The sequence below is a fragment of the Pristis pectinata genome, chromosome 5 (assembly GCF_009764475.1).
Source record: "Pristis pectinata isolate sPriPec2 chromosome 5, sPriPec2.1.pri, whole genome shotgun sequence".
NCBI classification, from domain to species: domain Eukaryota; kingdom Metazoa; phylum Chordata; class Chondrichthyes; order Rhinopristiformes; family Pristidae; genus Pristis; species Pristis pectinata.
Window position 1 is genome coordinate 70369045 of NC_067409.1, and position 26917 is coordinate 70395961.

General features: G+C 45.2%; 1 protein-coding gene across 1 annotated transcript in view; it reads right to left on the reverse strand.

Moving 5' to 3' along the window:
• The window catches only part of LOC127570976 (rab effector MyRIP-like), a 380937-nt gene that overhangs the window by 38022 nt on the left and 315998 nt on the right, over window positions 1-26917 (reverse strand). Inside the window, exons 11-14 of the mRNA XM_052016945.1 lie at window positions 25432-25515; window positions 24690-24950; window positions 12154-12339; window positions 2208-2369 (exon numbers count right to left, since the gene is read on the reverse strand). Of these exons, the coding sequence (XP_051872905.1) occupies window positions 2208-2369; window positions 12154-12339; window positions 24690-24950; window positions 25432-25515 (693 nt within the window). The remainder of the gene's footprint in view (window positions 1-2207; window positions 2370-12153; window positions 12340-24689; window positions 24951-25431; window positions 25516-26917) is intronic.

Consider the following 26917-nt stretch of genomic DNA (forward strand, 5'->3'; position numbering starts at 1 on the left):
AGGACTTGGATAAACACTTGAAAGTGACAGTCTCAGAGATTTCGAGAAAGAGCAAGTTAGTGGGACTAACCAAATCATTCTTTGAAGGAAAAGGTGGAGATTTTCTTTGTACCGTGCTGTTTTATAATTGATCCAAGAACGCAGGCTGCACGCCTCTGCAACATCTCCCTCGGAAGGGGGAGGGATTAGGTTCACATCAAGTATGTCCTTTACTCTGTGTTTCCTGTTATACAGTAACTGTGCAGCAGATGGTGCCTTTCTGGATTCCTCCTGCAATGACTATTTTTGCCACCTAGCTTTTATCAAGGGCTTCTCTTGTTCAATTTGATAGTGTGCTCAACCTTGACGGGAACTGAGTGTCTGGCCAACATGTTGATTATTCATTAGAAGAAAAAGAATTTCCCGGTAAAGTTTTCTTAATAAAAATAGAAAATGCTGAAAACACTCAGCAGGTCAGGCAGCATCTGTGGAGGGAGAAACAGAGTGAATGTTTCAGTTCCAAGAGTCTTGGACCTGAAGTGTTAACTCTGTTTCCCTCTGATCTGCTGAATATTTCAGCATTTTTTGTTTTTATTTCAGATTTCCAGCACCTGCAGTTTTATTTAATAATTTTATTTAATGATTTTCCATTTCTCAATCTACCTTAATATACATGCCTCTTTTCAATCTGTACCCTTCAAGAGATTAATTCCAACTGCCCACCAAGCAGGACATAAAAGAGCAACAGGCCCTATGTGACTTTTCTCCCAATTGACTTCCATTAGTTCCTGTGGCTCCGCAGATGCAGACCATGAAGTGCACACATCTGTGCCAGTGCTCAGAGGCTGGCACTCCTTGATCATGACATCCTGTTGAGATGCTGCAGCACCGAGGCCGTGCTGTGTTGTTGGAATCACTGCTTTTCACATGGGAAATTTGTCCCTGTTGCTTCCTCAGGTGAGAGTGAAAGATTCACGGCCATGTTCGAAGCATAGCAGGGGAATTCTTCCCAGTGTCCCAGGGCTAATATCTACACCCAAACACACATTACTAAAATGGTAAGTCTGCCCTTTATCACTGCTGTTTGTGGGATCTACCTGTATGTGAATGGATGCCTGTATTCCTACACTGGCTCACTGTTGTGAGAATCTGAAGGTGTTTGTGAATTTGTGTCTTTTTTTAAAGCACCTGGATTTTCCTAACACATTTTAGTTCTGACTGAAGCCACAAATTAACAGAAAACCTCACATTTTACAGTTTGTTTCCCACCAAGTGCTGGCCCGGAGGTTAGTGTTGTATACCTAATGCTAGTTTTGTTCTTCTGTATGGGAGAGCTGTAAGTGGAGGAGCACAATGACTTCTATTATAGTACCTTTAGCAAATCTTTCCAAGGCACTTCATAGGAGTGCTGCTAAGCACGTATTTGCCACATCAGGAGGTGTTAGGACAGATGACAGGTAAGTATCAAGGAGGTGGCAGAGACCAAAAGAGAGGGGATGAGAGGATGAGGTTTGGGAGGGAGTTCCCTAGTTTAGGGCCTTGGCATCCTAACTGCCAGTGGTGGAATGATTACACTCAGGGATCACCTAGGGACCAGAATTGGAGGAGAGTAGAGGAAGTCATGGGGGCTGGAGGAGTGGAGGAGGAAACAGAGATGCAGAGACAAGAGCACTTGGGGGGGGGGGGTGGGGGTGGTGAGTAACTCCCTCAGTAGCTGACAGAAACTAAATACTGCAGAAACTGGACAGCTGAAACAACACGAATGCTGCGGAAACCTTAGCAGGTCAGGAACTATCCATGGGGAAACATAGTTAACATTTCAGGCCAAAGAGTCTCTGTTGGTTCTGATGGCCCTTCACCACTTCCAAAGAAGGGTCTTCAACCTGCAATGTTACCTCTGTTTCTTCCCACAGATGTTGCTTGATGTGTGAGTGTTTGCTACGTTTCCTGTTCTTAATTCAGCCTCTGCAGTTGTTGTCATTGTCAAATGTTAACTCTCACTGCCTGGTCTGTTGAGTATTTCCAACATCCCTTGTTTTTATTCCTTACATAGCTTTATTGAGGAGATCAGAGATTTACTATTCCAACACCTTTGTCACTTTTACTGCTGTTTCAATACAATAATGCAATACAAATTCTCAGAGCATGTCCAAGTTCAGAAGGTCCCCAGCTCAGTGTTGTTCTGTACACAATGCCCCACCTGGCCTGATCTTGCACTTGTCACTTACTTGGAGTTCTGCTTGGTGAACTTGAGCAGCTGCTGTTGCCACCTGATCTTCCAGATCTGCTAGCTTGGTTTCAGTGGTTATACTGTGAATACTACGCGCACAGTCCTCTAGATCATTCAGCTGGCCTTCCAGACTATACACAGTGCCGGCTGTTATGTAAACCTGTTAACAAAGACGGTCGCCAACATATAGGAGCTTCAGAATGATGAAGACAATTTCAGGGAACATTTAAAAACATGTTAGGTATAATCATCATGAGATGCATGAAATGAACTCTGCTCTTACACCAACACAGAGCCATACAGCACGGAAACAGGCCCTTCAGCCCACCAAGTCCACATGAACCATTAAGATAAGATATTCTTATTAGTCACATGTACATTGAAACACACAGTGAAATGCATCTTTTGCGTAGAATGTCCTGGGGGCAGCCCGCAAGTGTCAGCACGCTTCCGGCGCCAACATAGCACCCCCACAACATCCTAACCAGTACGTCTTTGGAATGTGGGAGGAAACCGGAGCACCCGGAGGAAACCCACGCAGACACGGGGAGAACATATAAACTCCTTACAGACAGTGGCCGGAATTGAACTCAGGTTGCTGGTGCTGTAATAGCATTACGTTAACCGCTATGCTACTGTTCCCATTTACACTAATCCTTGTCTGGGCACCCCTACCTGAAGGCAGGTAAAAGTCCAGCCAGCTTTCTTCTTTATTATTGTGACAATTCGTTTATCACTTTGTATAATTTCTCAATTCACCTGGAATATTTAATCTCCTGGGACAGGGAAGATAACACAAAATTCCAGGGGCTTGGGGGTCTGAAATCTGGGAAGTTCTTTTCTGATCCACTCAGAGATCAGGTCGAGCCTTGGTGCTGAGGTTCCCACCTTGCTCCCACAGAGCTAGGCTGCTTGTCTTTGGCCTTTGGGTGTCTTCAGTTATGCAGCTGACTGCTTTGTCCCACAAGCTGAGTCGTGTTGGCTTGGAGCAGCTCGGCAGCTTCTCTCTGCCACTGGCACAATCCTGCCATCAGAATGTCTCCACCCCCATTATAAAGTGGCCATGCCGGAGCTAAATGTTGGATATCCTTCGCCGTGACCTGCTGGTGGAATGGTCCCCCATGAATTCAGGGGCCATTATCAAGCTCAGTATAAAGCAGGTTGCACCTTCATCTCTAGAGTCAAAAGGTTGTGTGTTTACAACCTATTCTGGCCTGATCCAACAGTACACGAAGGGGCTGGAACGCTAGACTAGTCATAGAGTCATACAGCATGGAAACAGGACTTTGGCCCAACTGGTCCACGCTGACCAAGATTCCCATCTAAGCTAGTCCTATCTGCTCATGTTTGGCCCATCTTCCTCTAACCCTTTCCTTTCCATGTACCTGTCCCAGCAACTTTTAAATGTTGTTAATGTACCTGCCTCCACCATTTCCTCTGGCAGCTTGTTCCATATACTGACCACTCTCTCAGTGAAAAAGTTGCCCCTCAGGTTTCTATCAAATCTTTCCCTCTCACCCTAAACCTATGTCCTCTATTTCTTGATTCCCCAACCCTGGGAAAAAAGACACATTGACCTGACCTATGGCCCTCATTATTTTATACACCTCTATAAGATCACCCCTCATTCTCCTATGCTCCAGTGAACAAAGTCCCAACCTGCTCAACCTCTCTCCGTAACTCAGTCCCTCAAGTCCTGGAAACATCCTCATAAATCTCCTCTGCACTAGTTCCAGCTTAATGCCATCTTTCCATGTTTCCACTACTCACAAGCTTGCATGTTCGACGAAAAGCTGAATAAAAGCCTATTCTGCACAGTGAAGGCTTGGTCGTGATTGGAGAAAACAGAAACACCTGTGTTTCCCTAGCACTTTTCAAACCTCAGGAGAGAGACTCCTCTCAGGCTAAAGAAGTGCTTCCTTAAATGTGGGAAATGCAGCAGAAATTTTGCACAGAGTAAGATCCTATAAAGGGTAACGTGATGCCGTGGTAATGTTTAAGTAATATTGGTCGAAGGATAATTACTGGCCAGCACACCAGGCAGGACACCCCTGATCTTCTTTAAAATAATGGCCCAGGTTTTTGTTTTCAGTGAGCTGGTAGGGCATTGGTTTAACATTTCATCAGGAAGCTGGCATCGTCGACAGTGTAGCACTCCCTCAGGGCAGCACTGCAGGGTCAGAGAAGATTTTAGTACTCAAGCCTGTGGAGTGGTACTTGAATCTAGAAACTTGGGACAGAGAAGGAAGGCAGAATTGGAGACTTTTTCTTGGTCCTGGCCAATAACACCACAAACCTTATGCGAACACCTTCACCAGAAGGGCTGCAGTAATTCAAGAAGGGAGTCCCCACTCTCTTCTTAAGGGCAATGAGGGTTGGACATATGCAACCTTTCTGCATGCAGTGCTTATAGACAGCCACGAAAGGAATGTTGAATTCATCTCCCTTTGATGTCACTAAGTGAAGCCCTCTGCTCTTTTTCAAGTAATGTCATAGAAGTGTTCACCTGGATGGGCAGATGGACCTCGGCTTAATATCTTACCTGCGAAACATTGCAGCCCTTTCCCTCAGGTGTCAGCATGGATGATGTGTTCAAGATCCCCGTGGATACAGGGATAGTAATGGAGTTCAGGTAGTGGATTGAATGGTGGGAGTAGGTTTGAGAGGCTATGTGGCCTAATTCTTGTTCCATTTTGTCTAGGTCTTCATTCAAGATATTAGAACAGATCAATATTTATGCAAGGTGAGGCTTAGAATATGCTCTCACCTCTAGAAAATGTAGAATTTCGGAGACTTATATTTGGTGCATTTTCTCACATTTGGAATCTACATTGAGGTAGGTTCACTTTCATTCACCTTAAAGAGAGGAGAATCCTTGTAGAAGTTTATTGAAAATGTTCCACTTGTATTTTTCAGGGCAGTGAATTCACAGTTCCTTCTCTGTACCACAGGTGAGCTGTGAAAATATCTCTGTTCCTTTAGGCAAGCCCAGCTAAAGAGGCCATAAAAAGCAAAGATGGGAAAGCTAATGATAATGTTGAACAAGGTAATGGAGAATGAGTAGAGCACTGTGCAAAGGTGTGGACACCTTGCTGTGACAAGGACATTCAAGCTCTACACAAAGTACAGGATGATCCTGGGAATGCAGAAACAGGGGTCTTAGTGATGCTGTGAGTGTGTGATCCAGACTTCAACATGAGGGCAAACGTGACCAGTGTGGGAGCAGGCTGCTTCAGATTCAGACTGTTGCCAGGGAGAGATGGTTAGAGGTTGGTTAGTGAACCTTTTTTCCAGAGTCGAAATGTCTAATACTAGAGAGCATGCGTTTAAGGTGAGAGGGGGTAAGTTCAAAGGAGATGTGTGGGTTTTTTTACACAGAGAATGGTGGGTGCCTGGAATGCACTGCCAGGGCTGGTGGTGGAGGCAGTACGATAGAGGCATTTAAGAGGCTCTTAGATAGGCACATGAATATGCAGAGAATGGATATGAACATTGTGTAAGCAGAAGGGATTAGTTAGGTGTTTAATTATATGTTTAATTAGTTCGGCACAACAGCTTGGGCCAAAGGGCCTGTTCCTGTGCTATGTTCTAAAGTGACCATCAGCAAAAATATTTTCAGACTACTGTAGGATAATCCAGGATTAAAGTATATTTTCAATCATATGTCTTGAATTAATAACAGTCATCCAGCTGATCCGTGACTAGGTTAAGCAATAGAGACATCATTATAATCTGACTTCTTCATTAGTAGATTTATTCATCTGTTTCGCTTACTGGCTGAAGGGGTGGGGTGTAAGGGAAGAGAAGGCCTTCCCGGCATTCCTCAAGTTCACTGCAACCACGGGAGTACCAGTGTGAAACTGCTGGAGTGAACTTTCATTGTTTGAAAAGATCAGCTTCAGAAAAGGAAGGACAAAAGAAATAAGAAATGAGAAACTATTTGGTAATCAAAGCTGCTGTTTGTGGATCTTCCTGTGTATACATAGACACATATTTCCAACATTAGAACACATCAGCACTGAGATAGGTGATTACATCTCTCCACCTGCCAAATATTACAGTATGTTAACATCAGCTCCAATGTTCCCTTTCTAAAACATAAATCCACATTTCACTTCAAAAATAATGTATTGGCAGGGGAAGTGCATTGCCATGAACTCACCATTCCTATAATTTGTCTTTCTTTAGTAGTTGAAGTGCTGCTAACACTGTGGCAGGATCAGGTAGGAATATGGCAGGGTTTTGGATCTTGCCTGGTATCAATCGTAGCTGAGCGCCATGTAGAGCTGACAGGAGGTGTTCTGCAACCCTTCTCATCCACTCACACACTGAAATAATCACCCCCTTCTGGATCAAGGCACACCTGAGCACGGTAGTGTGGTGGTTAGTGTAACACTTTACAGCGGGTTCAAATCCGGCCACTGTCTGTAAGGAGTTTGTATGTTCCCCCCGTGTCTGTATGGGTTTCCTCTGGGTGCTCCAGTTTCCTCCCACATTCCAAAGACGTATGGGTTAGGAAGTTGTGGGCATGCTATGTTGCCACTGGAAGTGTGGCGACACTTGCAGGCTGCCCCCAGAACACTACGCAAAAAGATATATTTCACTGTGTGTTTCAATGTACATGTGACTAATAAAAATATCTTATTTGCTTAAACTTGGCATTATAGAACATAGAACAGTACAGCACAGGAACAGACCTTTTGGCCCACGATGTCTATGCCGACCATGATACCAATCTAAACTGATCCTATATGCCTGCATATGGTCTGTATCCCTCCATTCCCTGCCTGTTCATGTGTCTGTCTAAATGAAATGTTGCTATCGTATCTGCTTCCACCACCTCCCCTGGCAGCACATTCCAGGCACCCACCACTCTCTGTGTAAAAAAAGCTTGCCTCGTAAATCTCCTGTAAACTTTCCCCCTCTCACCTTAAACTTCTGTCCTCTAGTGTTTGACATTTACACCCTAGGAAAAAAGATTCTATCTACCTTATCTATCTATGCCTCTCATAATTTAATAGAATTCTACCAGGTCTCCCCTCAGCCTCCAACACTCCAGGAAAAACAACCCAAGATTGTCCAATCTCTCCTTGCCAATGAAATATGCTAAACTCTGAGCATTTGCAGGTCTCCATCTACATGGCTGTTGTAATTTGAGGGTAGAGCAACTGTAGCCCTCCAATATCCTTCTGAGACCTGGACTACCTACAGCAGGCATCTCAAGGCACTGGAAAAATACCACCAATGTATCTCTGCAAAATCCTCCAACTCAGATGGAAGGATGTGGAGGGTTTGGAGAGGGTGCAGAAGAGGTTTACCAGGATGCTGCCTGGATTAGTAAATCTCTATAACTCTAGGAATTCCATACACCTGCTCCAGGTTATAAGCTGATCAAAGTATTCAAGGATCCCCACTGTATTCTGTTATTGGATGTGCAGATGTGGATTTGGCTGCATTTCATTGAATGTGCTATAAGGAGAGGCAGGACAAACTTGGGTTGTTTTCTCTGGAGCAGTGGAGGCTGAGTGGAGACCTGATGGAGGTTTATAAGATTATGAGGGGCATAGATAGACAGCCGATATCGTTTTCCCAGGGTTGAAATGTCTAATACTAGAGGGCATGCATTTAAGGTGAGAGGGGGTAAGTTCAAAGGAGATGTGCAGGGCAAGTCCTTTTACAAAGAGTGTGGTGGGTACTTGGAATGTGCTGCCAGGGATGGTGGTGGAGACAGATACAACAAAGGCATTTAAGAGGCTCTTAGATAGGCACATGAATGTGCAGAGTATGGAGGGATGTGGACATTGTATAGGCAGAAGGGACTAGTTTGGGTAGGCATTTAATTACGTTTAATTAGTTTGGCAAAGCATTGTGGGTCGAAGGGCCTGTTCCTGTGCTGTACTGTCTATGTTCTATGGGTAGGGGAACCAAAGTCACTGTGCTCTCCCAGGTCAACATCCCAGGACTGAGGCCCTCATTACACTATGTTGTCACCTGCATGCCTGACACCACACTCCTGAAACAGACACTACTTTGAGCTCTGTTGTGGGAAGTGATTATCAGACAGACAGAGGATGCCACATCCCCGCTGACCCCAACTTCTGGTCCTCGACCACTCAAAGTGGAGAAGGGGCACTCAGGATAGTATTGAGAACCTTGAGGCAATGCATCAAGAACACACAGAAGCCCTGTGTAAGCAGAGGAAGGAAAGCACCACCTCACAAATGAAACATTCACCCACCCTGCCAGACACCTCCTGCCCCATCAGTGGAAGAGTCCACTGTTCCTACAGAGGCATCACAGCCACCTCAGAACCCATAAAACCAGAGTTTTGCAGTGTGTAGGCAATGCTTATGATAACAGTCCCCAGTGTACACACCACAGACACAATCAGTTAGTCCACCTGGAGACCCATTGCCCACTTTTATCAATGCTCCACGCTGAATGCATGGGGCACAGTGGGGTGGCACGGTAGCGTAGCGGTTAGCGGGACGCTATTACAGCGCTAGTGATCGGAGTTCGATTCCCGTCGCTGTATGTAAGGAGTTTGTACGTTCTCCCGTGTCTGCGTGGGTTTCCTGCGGGTGCTCTGGTTTCCTCCCACATTGCAAAGACATACGGGTAGGTTAATTTGGGTTTAAAACGGGCAGCGTGGACTCGTTGGGCTGGAAGGACCTGTTACCACGCTGTAAATAAAATTTAAAAAAAAATTAAAAACATCTGGTCTATCTGTATATGAGCATCATGCCTCCCATTGCCTGTGTATGTCCTTCACAGCTCTTGTAATATTGGTTGTGAACAATAACTGTTGCTTTAAGGCTGTTACTTCTTTAAGGATTTTGCCAATTCACTAACTGCTCCCTGAGCTGCAACAAGATTTATAGCTTGTTGTCTGCTGGAGAGTGAGCGATGTTTGTCCATTAAAAATGATTGCCTCACTGCAGCAGAGCACATGACTGTGAAATTATTAGACATGCCATGGTTGTCATGATGTTCTGGCAGTGACTGCATATGACGTCCACTATGAATGTGATTACTGGTTTTGAGATTCCTCTCGCCAGCTTGGTCTGCTCTACTTATCTGAGGGAGACTCCCAGGAGAGTTTATGAAATTCGAGAGAGGTTGCATGCTCTATGTTGTCTGTTTTCCAGGTTCCCCCTCCCACCTTTATGTAAGGAACTGAAAAGGTGAGAGACCGCGAGTGAAAAGATATTTCTTGTGCAGGGAAGTGTGACACTGCATTAATCAAACCCAACTGTTTTGGGCTGAGTGAAATGCATTGCCGCTGGTGTTGATACACAGTTGTGTCTCACTGTTCACCTTGAAATGGTCAATTAGTTCAATGACTTAATATGAACCTCATGGAGTTCCATGGGGGATTTCTCATTGCCCAATGATTGTGGGCTTCATTGGTTGAAATATTAACCCTTTGACGAATTGTCTAACCCACTGAATGCCAATCTCATCAATATGAGGTGCATCACGTTCAGCTGCTGCCACTATTACGGTTGAGCAGCAGTTCAAAGGGTCTAGGTCTCAACCAACATTTAAGCTGCAGAGTGAGCTGATCTGAGGAATTTTTGGCTGGAATGAAGTGGTTCTGGGCAAAACAAAGAAAGACTGGTGGTGAGGAGGTAATTGGCGAGTAAGTACTGGCACTAGCACTCTTGACAGTACCTTCCATCCCTTGTGTCGATGGTTAAAAGTGACTGATGGGGAAATTATTGGAGGAAATCCTGAGGGATGTGGTTGATGTACATTTGGAAGGGCAGCGGCTGATCAGGGATAGTCAGTATGGCGTTGTGTGGGGGAAATCTTGTCTCACTAATTTGATTGAGTTTTTTAAGAAGGTAACTAAGAAGACTGATGAAAGCAGGGCAGCAGATGTTGTCCACATGGACTTTTTAGAAAGGCATTTGACAAGGTCTCACATGCTAGGCTGGTCCAGAAAGTTAAGGCACTTGGGATCCAGGGTGAGCTGGCTGATTGGATCCAAAATTGGCTTGGTGATAGGAGGCAGAGGGTTGGGTGGAAGGATGCTTTTCCAATTGTAAGTCTTTGACCAGTAGTGTACCACAGGGATTGGTACTTAGCACCCTTATTATTTGTGTTATATATTAATGATCTAGATGTGAATGTTGGAAGGGTGATTAGTCAGTTTGTGGAAGACATGGAAATTAGTGGTGTTGTGGATGGCGAGGAAGGTTGGTTAAGGCTACAGCAAGATCAGATGGAAAGTTGGGAGGAACGTTGGCAGACGTAATTTAATCCCAACAAGTGCAAAGTGATGCATTTTGAGAAGTCAAATAGTAAATGGTAGGGTGCTAAGGAATGTTAATGAACAGGGAGATCTAGGGGTCCAGGTCCACAATTCCATGAAAGAGACAACACAGGCAGATAGGGTTGGACGGGCACGGTAGTGTAGCAGTTAGCATAACGCTTTACAGCGCCAGCGACCCGGGTTCAAATCCGGCCACTGTCTGCAAGGAGTTTGTATGTTCTCCCCATGTCTGCATGGGTTTCCTCCGGGTGCTCTGGTTTCCTCCCACATTCCAAAGACGTACAGGTTAGGAAGTTGTGGGCATGCTATGTTGGAGCTGGAAGTGTGGCGACACTTCCGGGCTGCCCCCAGAACACTCTACGCAAAAGATGCATTTCCCTGTGTGTTTCAATGTATATGTGAATAATAAAGATGCTTACCTTCATAGGTCGGGGCATAGAATATAAAAGTTGGGACATTATGTACAAAACACTGGTTAGACTGCACTTGGAGCATTGTATGCTGTTCTGGTTGCCACATCATAGGAAGGATGTGATTGCACTGGAGAGAGTGCAGAGGGGATTCACCAGGATGTTGCCTGGATTGGAGGACTTCCGGGGAGTACAAGAAGAAACTGGATAGGCTGGGCTTGTTTTCCCTAGAGCAAAGGAGGCTGAGAGGTGACCTTCCAGAGGTATATAAAATTATAAGAGACATAGATAAGGTAGATAGAATCTTCTTCCCATGGTAGGGGCATCAAAAACAAGTTTTAAGGTGAGAGAAAGGGGATCTGAGGGGTAACTTTTTTTACACAGAGGGTGGTAGATATCTGGAACTCATTGTCAGGAGAAGTGGTGGATTCAGATGCAATCACTACATCTAGGAGACATTTAAACAGTCAGTTAAATAGGCAAGGCATAGAAGGATATGGACATAATGGACACGCTCACAAATTTCTATAGATATACAGTGGAGAGCATTCTGACTGGTTGAATCACTGCCTGGTATGGAGGATCGCAAAAGGCTGCAGAGGGTTGTGGACTTAGCCAGCTCCATCACGGGCACAACCCTCCCCACCATTGAGGACATCTTCAAGAGGTGGTGCCTCAAGAAGGCGGCATCCATCACTAAGGGCCCTCACCATCAAGAAGGCAGCATCCATCATTAAGGACCCTTACCATCCGGGTCATGCCCTCTTCTCGTCACTACCATTGGGGAGGAGGTACAGGAGCCTGAAGACCCACACTCAATGATTCAGAAACAGCTTCTTCCCCTCCACCATCAGATTTCTGAATAGTCCATGAACCCATGAACACTACCTCATTATTCCTTTTTTTTTGCACTATTTATTTATATTTGTAATATAGTCATTTTATATCTTTACACTGTACTGCTGTTGCAGAACAACAAATTTCATGTCATATAATCAGTGAGAATCTGATTCTGATTCTAATGTGGGCAACTGGGATTAGTGTAGATGAGCATTGTGTAAACAGAAAAAAGCATGGATGCAGAGGGCCTGTTTCTGTGCTGTACGACTCTATGACTCTGTAACATACCATTTGCCTTCCTGACTGCATTCAAGTATTTTCCTCATTATAAAGTCGAGATAAAATCTCAATGATTAAACTGCACCAGATAATGGTACCAAACCAAAATCTGCACAGATGTTATTGATGGTCCTTACATTTTCCTCTAGTTTGGAGAGATGTGCCTGAAGCTTTGCTGCCTCCTTTTCTGAAGGTATCCTTCCCGCACAAGAATCCGGTAGTGAATGACCTTCCTGTGTGGCCTCCTCAATCAGGTCCTCCGTGGCGCCAAGGACTTTCAGCGCCTCCGTCGTAATGCTGCAGAGGGAGATGGCTGAGTATTTCTGCGTAGTTAGAACAGAGACAGAAGAGAGATCGATGGTATCAGTAAATCAATGCGTCTGCAAATCATAAATTAAATGCATCTGCTGTCATACAATCAGATACACAGGAATGCTCCAAGGCAGGATTGTGAGTTGGCTGGAACAGATTAGTGTCTTAAAGCACACAGGCTGATTAATGCATCAATATTTCTCCTACAGTATGGGTGTATGGGTTATTTTAATACATCCTACTGGAGCAATGTGTTCTGTTGTCCTTCCTCAATAATGTTTGCTGTATCAAATTCAACAAACATCAAGTGACCAAATTCAGATGCTACCAATGGATATAAAAACAATTGCAATTCTTTCAAACACTGATGACTCACTCCCAAGAAATCTGTGGGTGTGAAGATGGCTGAGGAGGATTCTACTGCAACAAGACACACTTTGTGCAGTGGGTCAGGTAGGTCTCAGTTATTAATCTGCTCCACATTGTTAGATCATAGCATAGGAACAGGCCCTTCAGCCCACCACGTCTGTGCCGACCATGATACCAATCTAACTAATCCCATCTGCCTGCTCATCCCTCCATTCCCTGTCTGTTCATGTGTCTGTCTAAGTGCCTCTCAAATGGCACTATTGTATGTGCTTTCACACACCTCTCCTGGCAGAGTGTTCCCGGCACCCACCACTTTCTATGTAAAATAAACATGCCCTGTAAACTTCCTTTAAATGTTCTCCCACTCACCCTAGACCTATGTCCTCTAGTATTTGACATTTCCACCCTGGGAAACAGACTCTGACTATCTACTCTGTCTATGCCTCTCATAATCATAAACTTCTATCAGATTGCCCCTCAGCCTCCAATGCTCCGGAGAAAACAACCCAAGTTTGTCCAGCCTCTCCTTATAGCTAATACTCTCCAATCCGGGCAGCATCCTGGTGAACTTCCTCTGCACTCTCTCCAAAGCCTCCACACTGTTCCCAGTGTTTCAGAAATTCCATGCTGTAGCTGACCCTCAGTCCCTCTGGGGCTGGTCCTGGACAAATTTCTGGTGTCGAAATAACTGCTTCTCTTCTTGAGGCCATTAATGAACCACTTTCTCTGCCCCTTAAACTCAGAGAACAACAGGGAATAGTCCATTCTTGCCTGCTCTGCCCTTCCATAATATCATGGCAGATCTACCTAAGTGCCACTATCCCTTTGATTCCCTTAATATCCAAACATCTACCAGTTTTTGGTTTGAATTTCCTCAGTGACTGAGCCTCCACAGTCCACTTGGATAGAGAATTCCAATCATTCCCCACCCTCTGGGTGAAGAAATTTCCCTTCACCTCTATCCTGAATGACTGACCCCTTATTCTGTGTCTGTGACCTCTGCTTCTGGACACCCCAGTCAGGGGAAACATCATCCCTGCATCCACCCTCTCAGGCCCAAAAGAACTTTGTAAGTTTAATTTTGATCACCTCTCACTCTTCTGAACTCAGAAGAGTACCTGCCCACTCTGCTTGGTCTCTCCTCATACAACAACCCCTCCACCCCAGAGTTCAGCTGGTGAACCTTGCTGCCCTCCTTCTGTTACAAGTATATCCCTGTTAAGTTGAGAGACCAGATCTGTGCACAATATTCCAGGTATGTTTTCAACTGCGCCTTCATATTTGGAGCAAGACACCATTGTACTTAAACACTGCCCGTTTCAGTTCTCTATCACTTGCCGCTGTAAAGGTGGCCTTTACAGGCCTTTTTAGAATAGTAGGTTGCTTCTTGTTATAACTTTTTCAGATGTCTGTAACCATCCCACATACAGTTGTTTGGAATAGGCACTGACATTCTGTGATGTGTTCCTGAAATGGCAGCCACTCTTATTTTAACCAGACAAAGTTATTGGTATATTAGAACAGTTTCTGGCCATCCAATCACAGAACTGAAACAGTGCTGCTAACAAAATGAAAGATATTACATCATTTCAGGCTCTCTCAGATATTAAAGTCTTCCCAGCATAATACTGGCCTCCATATTATTCCCCTATATTATTTCAGAGGCAAAAATGCCTGCATACTGTCAGCAGTAATGCTAATTTAGGTGCCTAAATTCTTCACTTCCCACAGCAGTTGCTAGTTTCATTCTGTCATTAGTTCAGACATTTCCAAAATAGCTAGACTTCAACAGGAGGCCTTCACGAAAAAGCTACATGAAGTGTTATGAACCCCAGCTTGAATGGGATGGTAACAGTGAAGAAGTGCTGGGCCATTTTGGGTGTTGCTTTATTGCTGCTCTGGCCACTTTGGGTGGGTTCTGGAAACACTGCAGGTGAGAAGCCATTTGGAACATGTGAATCAGGACCTTGGTTGTACAGAGTCCTGTTGGCAATTCAGTGAAGCACAGGGTTATACAGCAGTGGAAAAGAGCAATCTAGCAGGGTTTATTACAACTGACTGTGAGAGGGTCTGTGAAGAATGGCAAAGGTTATCGTGGTTCCCTCACACATTGAGTCCGGACAGACTATACTGGGCAATAAGGAAACAGTACATAATTAAACAAATATATTGCATCCGCCATCATGTAAGATATAAATAAAAACTCCTGGATGTGGCTGAGAACAAAAGGTCTAGAGTGAATGATGAGCCCAAAGAAACTGGAATTATTAAAAACAAAACCATTGGGGAAATTAATGGAAATGAAAGCTGAAAAATTCCCATAACATGATAACCTTCATCCAAGGGTTTGAAGAAGGTGACTATGGAGACTTTGGAAGGCTGTCGTCTTTCAAAATTCCATGGATTCTAGAACTGTTTAAACAGACGAAGACAGCAAATGTATTTTAGAATCTACTATTTAAGAAAGGAGGGGGAGAGAAAACAAGATACAAAGTTATATGGGGTCCATGCAGGAATGCAGTGCTGAGGTAAATGCTCGGCCGTGATCTTAATAAATGACAGAGCAGACATAAATGGCCTGGGTATTCACAACCATCTTCAGCCAGAAGTGCCAAGTGGATGATCCATCTCGGCTTTCTCCGAAGATCCCCACTGTCACCAAAGCCTGTCTTCAGCCAATTTGATTAATTCCATGTGATACAGAGAACTGGATGAGAGGTCAGATACAGTAACGGCTGTGGGACCAGACAGCATCCCAGCTGTTGTACTCAAGAACTGAGCTCCAGAACTAGCTGTACCTCGAGCCAGAGTAGTTACAGCACTGCTTCCACCTGACAGTGTGGAACTTTGCCCAGGTATGTCCTGTGCATAAAATGCAGGACAGATCCAATCCAATAATTACTGCCCGATCAGTCCACTTTTAACCATCGGAAAAGGGATGGAAGGTACTGTCAAGAGTGCTAGTGCCGTACTTACTCACCAATTACCTCCTCACCACCACTCTTTCTTTGTTTTGCCAGAACCACTTCATTCCAGACCTTATCTCTGCCTTAGTCCAAACACGGACCAAAGAGTGGAATTCCAGAGAAGGTGAGAGCGATATCAAGGTAACATTTGATCAAGGAGGCAATGGTCATCAATGGGCAAAACACACAAGTGGATGGAGTCATACCTCGCTCAGAAGATGCTGGCTGTGGTTGTCAGAAGTCAATCACTCCAGTCCCATATCATTGATGCAGGAATTCCTCAGGGCCTCAGCAGCTGCTTCATGAATGACCTTCCTTCCATCATAAAGTTGGAAGTTGGGAGGTTCAATGATTGCACAATGTTCAATTCCATTCACAGCTCCTCAGCAAGTGAAGCAGCCCATGCCTGCATGGAGCAAGACCTGGACAACATTCAAGCATGGGCTAATATGTGGCATGTAACATATATGCCACAAAAGTGCCAGGCAATTTTCCATCTCCAATAGAGTCTAACCACCTACCCACCATTCAATGGTATCACCGTTGCTGAGTTCCCACCATTAACATCCTGGAGGTCAGCATTGACCAGAAACTCAGCTGGATCAGCCACAGAAATGATGTGGCTACAATAGCAGGTCAGTGGCTGGGTATCTATTGATGAGAGACTCACCTCCTGACACCACCATCTACGAGGCTCAAGTCAGGGATGTGATGGAATATTGCCCAAGTGCCTGGATGAGAGGCAACAAAATCAAGAAGCTCGTTATACTGAACATAACGAATCTTCCCAAACCAGTAGCTCTGGATGAAGCAGGAGATTCGCAGTCTGCTGAGGGCTAGATCTATGGTGTTCAAGACTGGTGATCCAAAACTCTACATGAAGTCCAGGTACGACCTATGGAAGGCCATCGTGACAGCAAAAAGGCATTTCCATGGGATGATAGAGCCACAATCGGATGCACGATAACTGTGACAGGGTTCACATGCTTCCTATAAGGCAAAACCTAACAGCATAAATGGCAGTGACGCTACACTCCCTGATGAGCTCAACAACTTTTACGCACCCTTTGAAAGGGAGAATAACACTCCACCTGTGCGAATTCCCACAGCATTTGGCAAACCTGTGATCTGTCTTGGAGGCCAACATCAAAACATCCTTCAAGAGGGTGAACCCTCGCAAGGTGTCAGGCCCCAACGTTGTATCTGGCAGGGTACTGAAAATCTGTGTCCAACTGGCTGGAGCGTTCGAGAACATCTTCAACCTCTCACTGCTGCAGTCGGAGGTTTCCACCTGTTTCAAAAGGGCAGCAATCATATCTGTGCCCAAGTAGATTAAGGTGAGACGGCTCAATGACTCTTGCCCGGTAGCACTCACATCTACAGTAATGAAGTGTTTTGAGAGGTTGGTCATGGCTAGAATTAACTTCTGCCTGTGCAAGGACCTGGACCTGCTGAAATTTGCCTACCACCACAACAGGTCTACAGCGGAAGCAATCTCACTGGCTCTCCACTCGGCTTTGGAGCACCTAGACAACAGCAAAACATATGTCAGGCTGCTGTTTATTGATTACAGCTCAGCGTTCAACACCATCATCACCTCAGTACTAATCAACAAGCTTCAAAACCCTGGCCTCTGTACCTCCCTCTGCAACTTGATCCTTGACTTCCTTATCGGGAGACCACAGTCAGTGCGGATCGGTAATAATATCTCCTCCTTGCTGACAATCAACACAGGCGCATTCAAGAATGTGTGCTTAGCCCACTGCTCTATTCTCTCTACACTGATGACTGTGTGGCTAGGCACAGCTCAAAAGCTATCTATAAATTCGCTGATGACAACACTGTTTTTGGCAGAATCTCAGATGGCGACAAGGAGATGTACAGAAGTGAGTTAGATCAGCTGGTTGAGTGGTGTCGCAACAACAACCTTGCACTCAACATCAGCAAGACCAAGGATTGTGGACTTCAGGAAGGGGGTCAGGAGAACACACATCAGTCCTCAATGAGGGGTCAGTGGTGGAAAGGGTGAGCAGCAAGTTCCTGGGTGTCAACATCTCAGAGGATCTATCCTGGGCCCAACACATTGATGCAATCATAAAGAAGTCATGCCAGTGACTCTACTTCATTAGGAGTTTGAGGAGATTTGGTATGTAACCAAAGACCCTTGCAAATTTGTATAGATGTACTGTGGAGAGCATTCCACAGGTTGCATCTACGCCTGGTATGGAGGCTCCAATGCACAGGATAAGATATCTTTATTAGTCACATTGACATCAAAACACATAGTGAAATGCATCTTTTGCATAGAGTGTTCTGGGGACAGCCTGCAAGTGTCGCCACATTTCTGGTGCCAACATAGCACAAGAGGTTGCAGAGGATTGTAGACTCAGCCAGCTCCATCATGGGCACAACCATCCCCACCACTGAGGATATCTCCAAGAAGGCGGTATCCATCATTAGAGACTCTCACCATCGGGGACGTGCCCTCTTTACCACCATCAGGGAGGAGGTACAGGATCCTGAAGACCCACACGCAATGTTTTAGGAACAGCTTCTTCTCCTCTGCCATCAGATTTCTGAACCGTCCATGAACCCATGAACACTGCTTCGTTATTCCTCTTTTGCACTATTTATTTATTTAGATTTTGGTAACTTATGGTAGTTTTAATGTCTTGCACTGTACTGCTGCCAGAAAACAACAAATTTCATGACATATGTCGGTGATAATAAACCCGATTCCGATTCTGATAAAATATTGGTTAGGGCCAGCTGGAATACTGTGTACAGTTCCGGTCACCACACTAAGGGAAGGATGCAATTGCACGAGAGAGGGTGCAGAGGAGATTCACCAAATGTTGCCTGGGATGGAGTGTTTCATTATGAGGAGAAGGTGGATTGGCCATGTTTGTTTTCCTTGGTGTGGAGTTGTTTGAGGGCGGACCTGATAGAGGTATACAAAATTTTGAAGGACAGAGAAAGGGTGGATAGCAGGAAACTTTTCTCCAAAGCAGAGTTGTCTAAAACTAAATGGCATAGGTTTAGGGTAAGGGATAAGAGGTTTAGAGGGGATCTGAGGATCCCAGGGAGTGGTTGGAATTTGGAACGCACTGCCTGGGGTGGTGGAGGCTGGTACACACAACATTTAAGAACTATTTGGATCAACATTTCATGGGATGGTCAGCATGTAAGTGGGATGGTTGGAATGGACATGGTGGGCCAAAGGGCCTGTTCATGTGCTGATAACTCCATGACCATTGGCACCCATCAACCATCCAAAACATTCATTCCCTCCACCACCAGCACACAGTAACTATAGTGCGGACCACCTACAAAATACATTGCAGTTACTCACCCAGGCTACTCTGATAGCTCCACCTGAACCCACAACCTTTACCACTAGAACAACAAGGTGCAGTGGAACACCACCACCTGCAGGTTCCCCTCCAAGTTGCCCACCATCCTGACTTGGAAATAAACTTCTGTAACTTCATGCAGATGGAAGAGACTGCAGATGCTGGAATCTGGAGCAAACACACAAAATGCTGGAAGAACTCAGTGGGTCAGGCAGCATCTATGGAGGGAAATGGAAAGGGTAAGGAAAATGGTCACCTGGTTGAGTGGTGCTGCAACAACAACCTTTCCCTCAACATCAGTAAAATTAAAGAGCTGATTGTTGACTTCAGGAAGGGGAAGGAGGGCGAACATGCACCAGTCTACATTGGGGGATGGGTGGTGCAGAGAGTCAGCAGCTTTAAATTCCTGGGCGTTAATATATCGGATGATCTGACCTGGGCTCAGCACATAGATGCAATCATAAGGAAAGCGCGCCAGTGTCTTTACTTCCTTAAGATGTTAAGGAGGTTTGGCTTGTCACTGAACAGGCTAACAAACTTCTACAGATGTACTGTTGAAGGTATCCTGACTGGTTGCATCATGGTCTGGTACAGCAATTCGAATGCACAGGAATGCAAGAAGCTGCAGAGAGTAGTGGACTCTGCCCAATATATCATGGGCACATCCCTCCCCAGCATTGGAAATCTCCACATGAGGCACCGCCTCAAGAAGGTAACATCTGTCACCAAAGATCCCCGCCATCCGGGCCATGCCATCCTCTCACAGCTGCCATAAAGCAGGAGGTACAGAAGCCTGAAGCCTCACACCACCAGGTTCAGGAACAGCTATGTCCCTTCAACCATTCGGTTCTTGAACCAACTGGCAAAACCCTAATCACTACAGTTTGGCAACACTATGACCACTTTGCACTAAAATGGGTCTTTTTTTTTGTTCTAATTGTGTGTTGTAAAAATTATGTATAATTTATGTTTTTCTTGTGAATGCTGCTTATATGATGCTTTGTGCCTGTGACGCTGCTGCAAGATTTTCATTGCACCTGTGCGTACATGTACTTGTGCGTATGACCCAATTGTATTGCTGATGTTTCAGGTGGAGACCTTCATCTGGACTGACTCGCTACCAAGGCTATGTGTCCTTCCTGGATTCCCAGTCCAGATCTGACCCTTCTGCCCAATGGAAGGGGGGATAAAAGAGAATGACCGGGTGGGAGAGATTGGGTCAACTAGGCCTGTATTCACCAGAGATCATGGTCTCAGGATACACAGTGAGACGGTTAGGACTGAGATGGGGAGATGAGGCTGGTGAACCTGTGGAATTCTCCAGCACAGAGAGCTGAGGAGGCCAAGTTGCTGAATATATTTAAGTAGAACATAGATTTCTAGACAGAAAAGGCATCAAGGTGCATGGGGAAAGAAGGAATATGGTGTTGAGATATTAGATCAGCTATGATGGTATGGAATGGGAGAGCAGGCCTGAAGTGCTGAATAGCCTACTCCTACTTTCTGTCTTAAGTTTTCCATTCCACAATGTGGTAGTGACCAGATCTTCTAAACATCAGGGACATTGAGTGACAATTCACCTTCCTTGACATAGCACCACTTACACTACTGAGAGAGGAGACAAGGTCTCAGTTTAACAGTTGACCTCTGACAACAAAGCGCTCTCCCTGGGTGCAGCCCCAGACCAGATGATGTGCTCAGGTCCCTGGAGTGAGATAAACTGAGACCCTTCGGACTCAGGGAGGTGTAGCTGTGGCTCAGTTGAGCAAACAGCAATGGGGATTTTTTTCCTTGTATCCAAGTCTAGAGAGGAAATGAATCTGTCAAAGACCCTACTAATTGCTGTTTTGCAGTCTCTGGGTCCCACTCATTGCTATCTTGCTGGAAGCATCTATGCACTGCAGAAAATAATGAGCTCTCTGTGCACAATTGGGCCTGGATATCTTGGGGGAGGTGGGGATGGTCCAGGAGCATGGTAATCTCACAACACTGCCAAATCATGAACTAAAATAATTACAGATTGAAGCTCTCTAGTCCAGCATTCTGTGGTCTGGCAACTCCTGTGGTCTGGCATCTTTTAAATCTGTAATACATATGTATACTAATGAACTAATGCTAACTAAGGAGACACAAGAAACTGCAGATGCTGGAATCTGGAGCAACACACAAAGCGCTGGAGGAACTCAGCGGGTCAGGCAGGGTGAAGGGTCGGGGTGAAGGACTCCAGATGAACAGTCTCAATCAGAAAAGTCGACTATCCATTTCCCTCCAAGGATCCTGCCTGACCTGCTGAGTTCCTCCAGCGCGTTGTGTAATTCTAAGATCTAAAATTGACTAAGATCTGTACCCATTTGTAGCTAATTATATAATTATGTCTTTTATAATCTATATTCTGTATATTGTCTGTACCTACATGCCTGTGATGCTGCTGCAAGATTTTCATTGGACATGTAGCTCTCGGAACTTGTGCACATGGCAATAAACCTGACTTGACTAATTAACCTGCCAGTGCAACGTTTGCAATCTCAGCAGACAGTGTTTTCGACTTTGGGTTACGGACAGTTCTCGGAACCCTTATGTGACCTGGACAGTGTCTGTACTTAAAAAGAACAGTTCACCTGCTCAGAGGAAGATGATCGGGTGCAATTCCTGTAGTCCAGATATTCTGTGGTCTGGCACCAGTCAGGTTCCAGGGGTGCCTGACCAGAGAGCTTCAACCTGCAGTGACTTGCATTTTTTACCGGACAGCCCACCAACCTGAGAGACTGCCTGTTGGGAGAACCAGTAAGAGACCACTGAAGGGATCAATCCCTCTTCATTCTCAGTTGAGGGCCAGGCTTCAGACAAGGATTAAATTGGGCCTCCCTTCTATTTGGAAATTGCCTGGAATCTCTTTGGGTCTTTCGCAGAATAATTGGTGAAGATTTATAACTAATAAGAACCTACCCACGGATTAGTGTTCTGCTCCAAAATATCTGCTTTGCTGCACAAAATACATATGCTGCTACATTAGGATTACTGGTACAAAAAGAAGAGCAATGTTCTCTCCAACAACCAATTTTTTTAAAGAAAAACAGCAAAAAATTGGCCCATGAGATGGAACTGACAGGCAAGTCACAGATAATGGGTGGATGGACTCTCCAGTCTGAAAAGAAAACACTTCACAGCAAGGGAGTTATGAAGATATTTCTTTCAACAGCCACTAGAACAATCCATGTCCACCTGAAGGACAGAGCAGGAGCTGAAAACTACAACAAAATCAATGTTAATCAACAATAGCTTTCTGAACACGTAACTAATTTCTGTCCCTAATTGACTAAAGAGAGGTACTTGAAGATGGTTTGTTTTGTTCCTTTTTACATGTATCTTTAAAGTAGATGTGGGAACAAGTGTCACAGACATTATGATTCATCTCCTGTATTACTCACTGCTCTGTAGCTGAATTTCCATTCTCAGCTCATGCTGTGTGATTAATTCTCTATTAAATTAATAACTTGTTTGTCAAAAATCTTTAACTTTCAAAGGCATCCAAATGAAGCATGTATCTTGTGCTTGCTTAGTAGATTGAGAGACAAACCAGAAACTAAAATCTGATGGTAGAATCTTGATCACTATGTGCACTGATGCTTAATGAGTCTATGGTACTTCACAAGGACATTAACCCATTAACTGTTCACACAGCTGATTAGAATTTCCACTCTATGAGTTTCAAGAACAAAGTCAGACCATGCAATACTGGGCAGAACACTGGATGAGAGATTACATTTTCTGCAGCTCTCAAACTGGGTAGAATATACTCGTTCACCATCTGTGATAATTAAAATATAGACATAGAACATTACAGCACAGTACAGGCCCTTCGGCCCACAATGTTATGCCGACATTTTATCCTGCTCTAAGATCTATCTAACCCTTCCGTCCCACAAAGCCCCCCATTTCTCTATCATTCATGTGTCTATCTAAGAGGCTCTTAAATGTCCTTAATGTATCTGCCCCCAGTGCGTTCCACACACCCACTACTCTCTGTGTAAAGAACTTACCCTTGACATCCCCCTTATATCTGTCTTCAATCACCTTAAAATTATGTCCCCTTGTGTTAGTCATTTTCGCCCTGGGGAAAATGTCTCTGACTGTCCACTCTATCTATGCCACATATCATCTTGTACACCTCTATCAAGTCACCTCTCATCCTCCTTCTCTCCAAAGAGAAAAGCCCCAGCTCACAACCCATTCGCATAAGACATGCTCTCCAATCCAGGCAACATCCTGGTAAATCTCCTCTGCACCCTCTCTAAAGCTTCCACATCCTTAATGAGGTGCATTGATCAGCCGTGCATGGGAATAAAAAAACAATTGGGTTCAATCTCCTGCGCCAGATTACTTTTCCCAATTTTGTGCCAAAGGCAGTAAGGAAGGTTCATCCAGTGGTTCCTCTGAGTGAGGCTGCCCTTTCCAACACCACATTACCTTGGCTGGCTCTGCTCTGGATGAAACTCAAAGCTCCAGATTTGAACCCAAGACCCGGAATATAATGCCATTCTCCAGCTCACTTCACCACTCAGTCTGCAGATCCAACACAGACTCTGAATGGTGGGAATGCCACACTCGTCCTACGGGAGAAACACCAACCCCTATACCTGTGGAGCAACAACCAATCTGCTGAAGGAACTCAGCGGGTCGAGCAGCATCTGTGGGGGAGAGGAATTGTCAAAGTTTCGGGTCAAGACCCTACATCAGGACTCCTGAAACGTCGACAATTCTTTTCTCCTCACAGGTGCTGCTTGACCTGCTGAATTCTTCCAGCAGATTGTTTGCTGCTCCAGATTCCACACCTGCAGTCGTTTGTGTCTCCACTAAACCAGTGGTACCTGCAGTTATTACAGAAAGTGGGAGGGTGGGGCCTTGGAAGCTTTTGAAAGCAAGAACAAGGATTCAGTGAGGTAATGCAGAACTCCTGGGCGCAGTGGGGACATCTCCACAAAGGAAAGTCAAGAAGTGAAATTACAGAGGAATGCGGTCACTCCCATGGGTTCTCCAATGCATACACTTATGGACAAACTACAGGTAAGTGTAGGGTTCAGTAACCTGCCTGAGTTTCCCATTCCTGCGGTGTGATATCACATGGATATAAATTGCACGTAGAAAGAAATTCACCTTCGATCACTGATGTTAAATGTGGGCAAGAGTGTTGGCCACCTGCTGTAGTCTTTCCTCTACATTTGGTCTCACCAAGTTCACCAGAGCCCTTGTGAGGCAAGTACAGATGCCAATTGTATTTAAAGCCAGAATATACTTATTTTGGTTTGGAACCATGTGCGTGCAGATAACCGTACCTGTAAGTTATTGAAAACAACCAAACTTGAATTTTGCTCCCACTGCCTTATAACCATTGCTGGGCTCCAATAATTCCCAGTGTAATCGGGCAGAGTTACTTTCAGACAGCCTGCCTGTTGGCAGTTTTCAGGAGAGTGCAGAAGCAGAATCCTATCCTGAAGCTTGGCATCATACCACAGGGTGTGAATGGCCCAACACTCAACATACAGAGCGATGGCTGATCCATGGTGCCTTAGATGTTGCATGGGAGTAAATTTAATCAATGCATATACACAGAAACAGTTGCAATTACTTTATGCTGTTGCAGTCTGCTCTGCTAAATACAAACCATGAACTTACTCTCACAAGTTCATCCTGAATATGCTTACGGTCTTCGTCGCAAGAGGAGGTCTCTTGAGCTCCCTCGGTTGACTCTAGATCCAGCTCATCCCCAGACGATGACTCCTTGTCACTTAGCTTCGTAATTAGTCGAACCATCTTTGACTTCAGTTTCTTTTCCACTACATCTGCCTGAGTTCTAGAGAGTGAAGCTCCACTGTCTGCATCCACACTGGATTTACCCTCAGGGGTTTGGATCTTGTCCACAGGGACTGGTGATTCCTTTAAAAGAAAACAACTCCATAATTAAACTATGTTTAAAAAACATAAAACCTCTATTTAATTTGCACATGATAGATCTCTTCTGCCTGCCTCTTTGTACCTGAAGTTTGGGATGACTGACCATACAACAACAAAAATGTGGACAAGATGACCACTAAAAGTGAAGGTAGAACAGGGGTAACCACCAATATGAAAACATTGCCATATTACTACACTGAGATTGATGGAACTGGCTTCTGGAGGGGATCGAGTAATGAGGGAATGGTCAGTTATTGGGTGATGAATGTCTATGGGAGAGGGTGGAGGGTTACAGCATCAGTTACAAATGACAAGACAATGAAGAATGTAGGTGGTGGACTTGGTCCATAGAAGATTCTGGACAAAATACATATATTCCAGCAAGATGGCCAATTGCATTTCAAGCCAGAATATACTTATTTTGTTTTGGACCCATGTGCGTGCAGACAAACACAAAGATTACCTCTCTGCTCCAGGTCCCCAAACTGATTCTCCTCTCCAGCCGGGCAAGGTTCTGCTCCATAACGAACATGCACCTGCTCAGCTCCTTAAGGTGAACAGAACCGGTTGAGTGACAGTGAAAGGCACACAGCACAGCTGCACACAGCTCCAAGCATCCGTCCTTCACTCGGTAAACACACCTTTCCACCCAGTGAGGACCCCACAGTGTGAACAGGGTGGGTTTTGAGACCACAACAAACAGTCTGCTGCAAGAACTCAGCGGGCCAAGTAGCATCTGTTGGGGGCAGAGGAATTGTCAATGTTTTGGGTCGAGACCCTGCACCAGGACTGAGAGTGGAGAGGGGAGATGGGCAGTATAAAGAGGAAAAGGGAAGTGGTGAAACAGAGGTCTGAGGTGATTAGTGGACTGAGGAAGGGTGTAAGAAGACAGGCAGGTGGTGCTAGGTAGGGGAGGGGAGCAGGGCTGGAGTTGGGAGACAGTGGCAGGTGGGTGAGGGATGGAGGCAGCCAAAGAGAAAAATGAGGGGCAGATGGAGTTAGGTAGGGGAGGGGTGGGTGAAGGTGGAGACAGCTGCTGGAGGGAGATGAGCAGGAACACAAAGCTACCAGGACTGGACTCTGGTAAGTAAAGGAGGTGAGAACGGGAACCATTAGGGGAGAGGTGAATGGAAGGTGGAACCAGAACCACAAAGAGGAGGAAGCTTGTGGGCGAACTGTGTGTGTAGCCGGTGGATGGAACCAGGAGGGGGAGGGGGATGGAGGTGGGTGATGGGGGGCTGGGTGGGGTGGAGGGGGGTGGGTTGAGGGAAAGGAGAGAGAGAGGGAAGGGGAAGTGGAGGGGCAAAGAGAAAAACAACCTACTGAGTGACAGGGTTACCTAAAACTGGAAAACACAATGCTTGTGCCATTGGGTTGTACTGTAGTTAGAAGTTAGCATGCAGGTACAGTTGTTCCTCCAGCAGATTGTTGCTCCAGATTCCAGCATCTGCAGTCATTTGTATCCACTGGGTTTTGAGGTTGTGCGTCCTTTTTAAATGCATTCAGCTTTAGTGAAGAGCTGGCATGGGCTGGATAGACTGAATGGCCTCATTTGTTAAGTGCCCTATTTTATAATTCTATTTGGGGACTGATTCTCTTGTGGGCTGGAAGAGTGTGGATCTGCTTTTTGTACCTCAGTGGGAAGAACTTCTACCTCTGAGTCAGAAGATTCAAGTCTCATTTCCAGAGTGCTGGATGCAGAAATCTCGGCCAACACTTCAGTGCAGCACTGATGGACTGCTGTAGTGTTGCAGGTGTCACCCTTCAGGTGAAACGTACTAAGGGCCAGTCTGTTCTCTTAGGTGAATGTTAAAATCTCATAGTGGTATATTGAAGAGGAGGGGAGGTACTACTGCTGACCTGACTAATATTCATTCCTCAGTACTAATAAGTAGACTGCCTGGTTGTTATCCCATCGCTGTTTGTGGGAGCTTGCTGTGTACAATTTT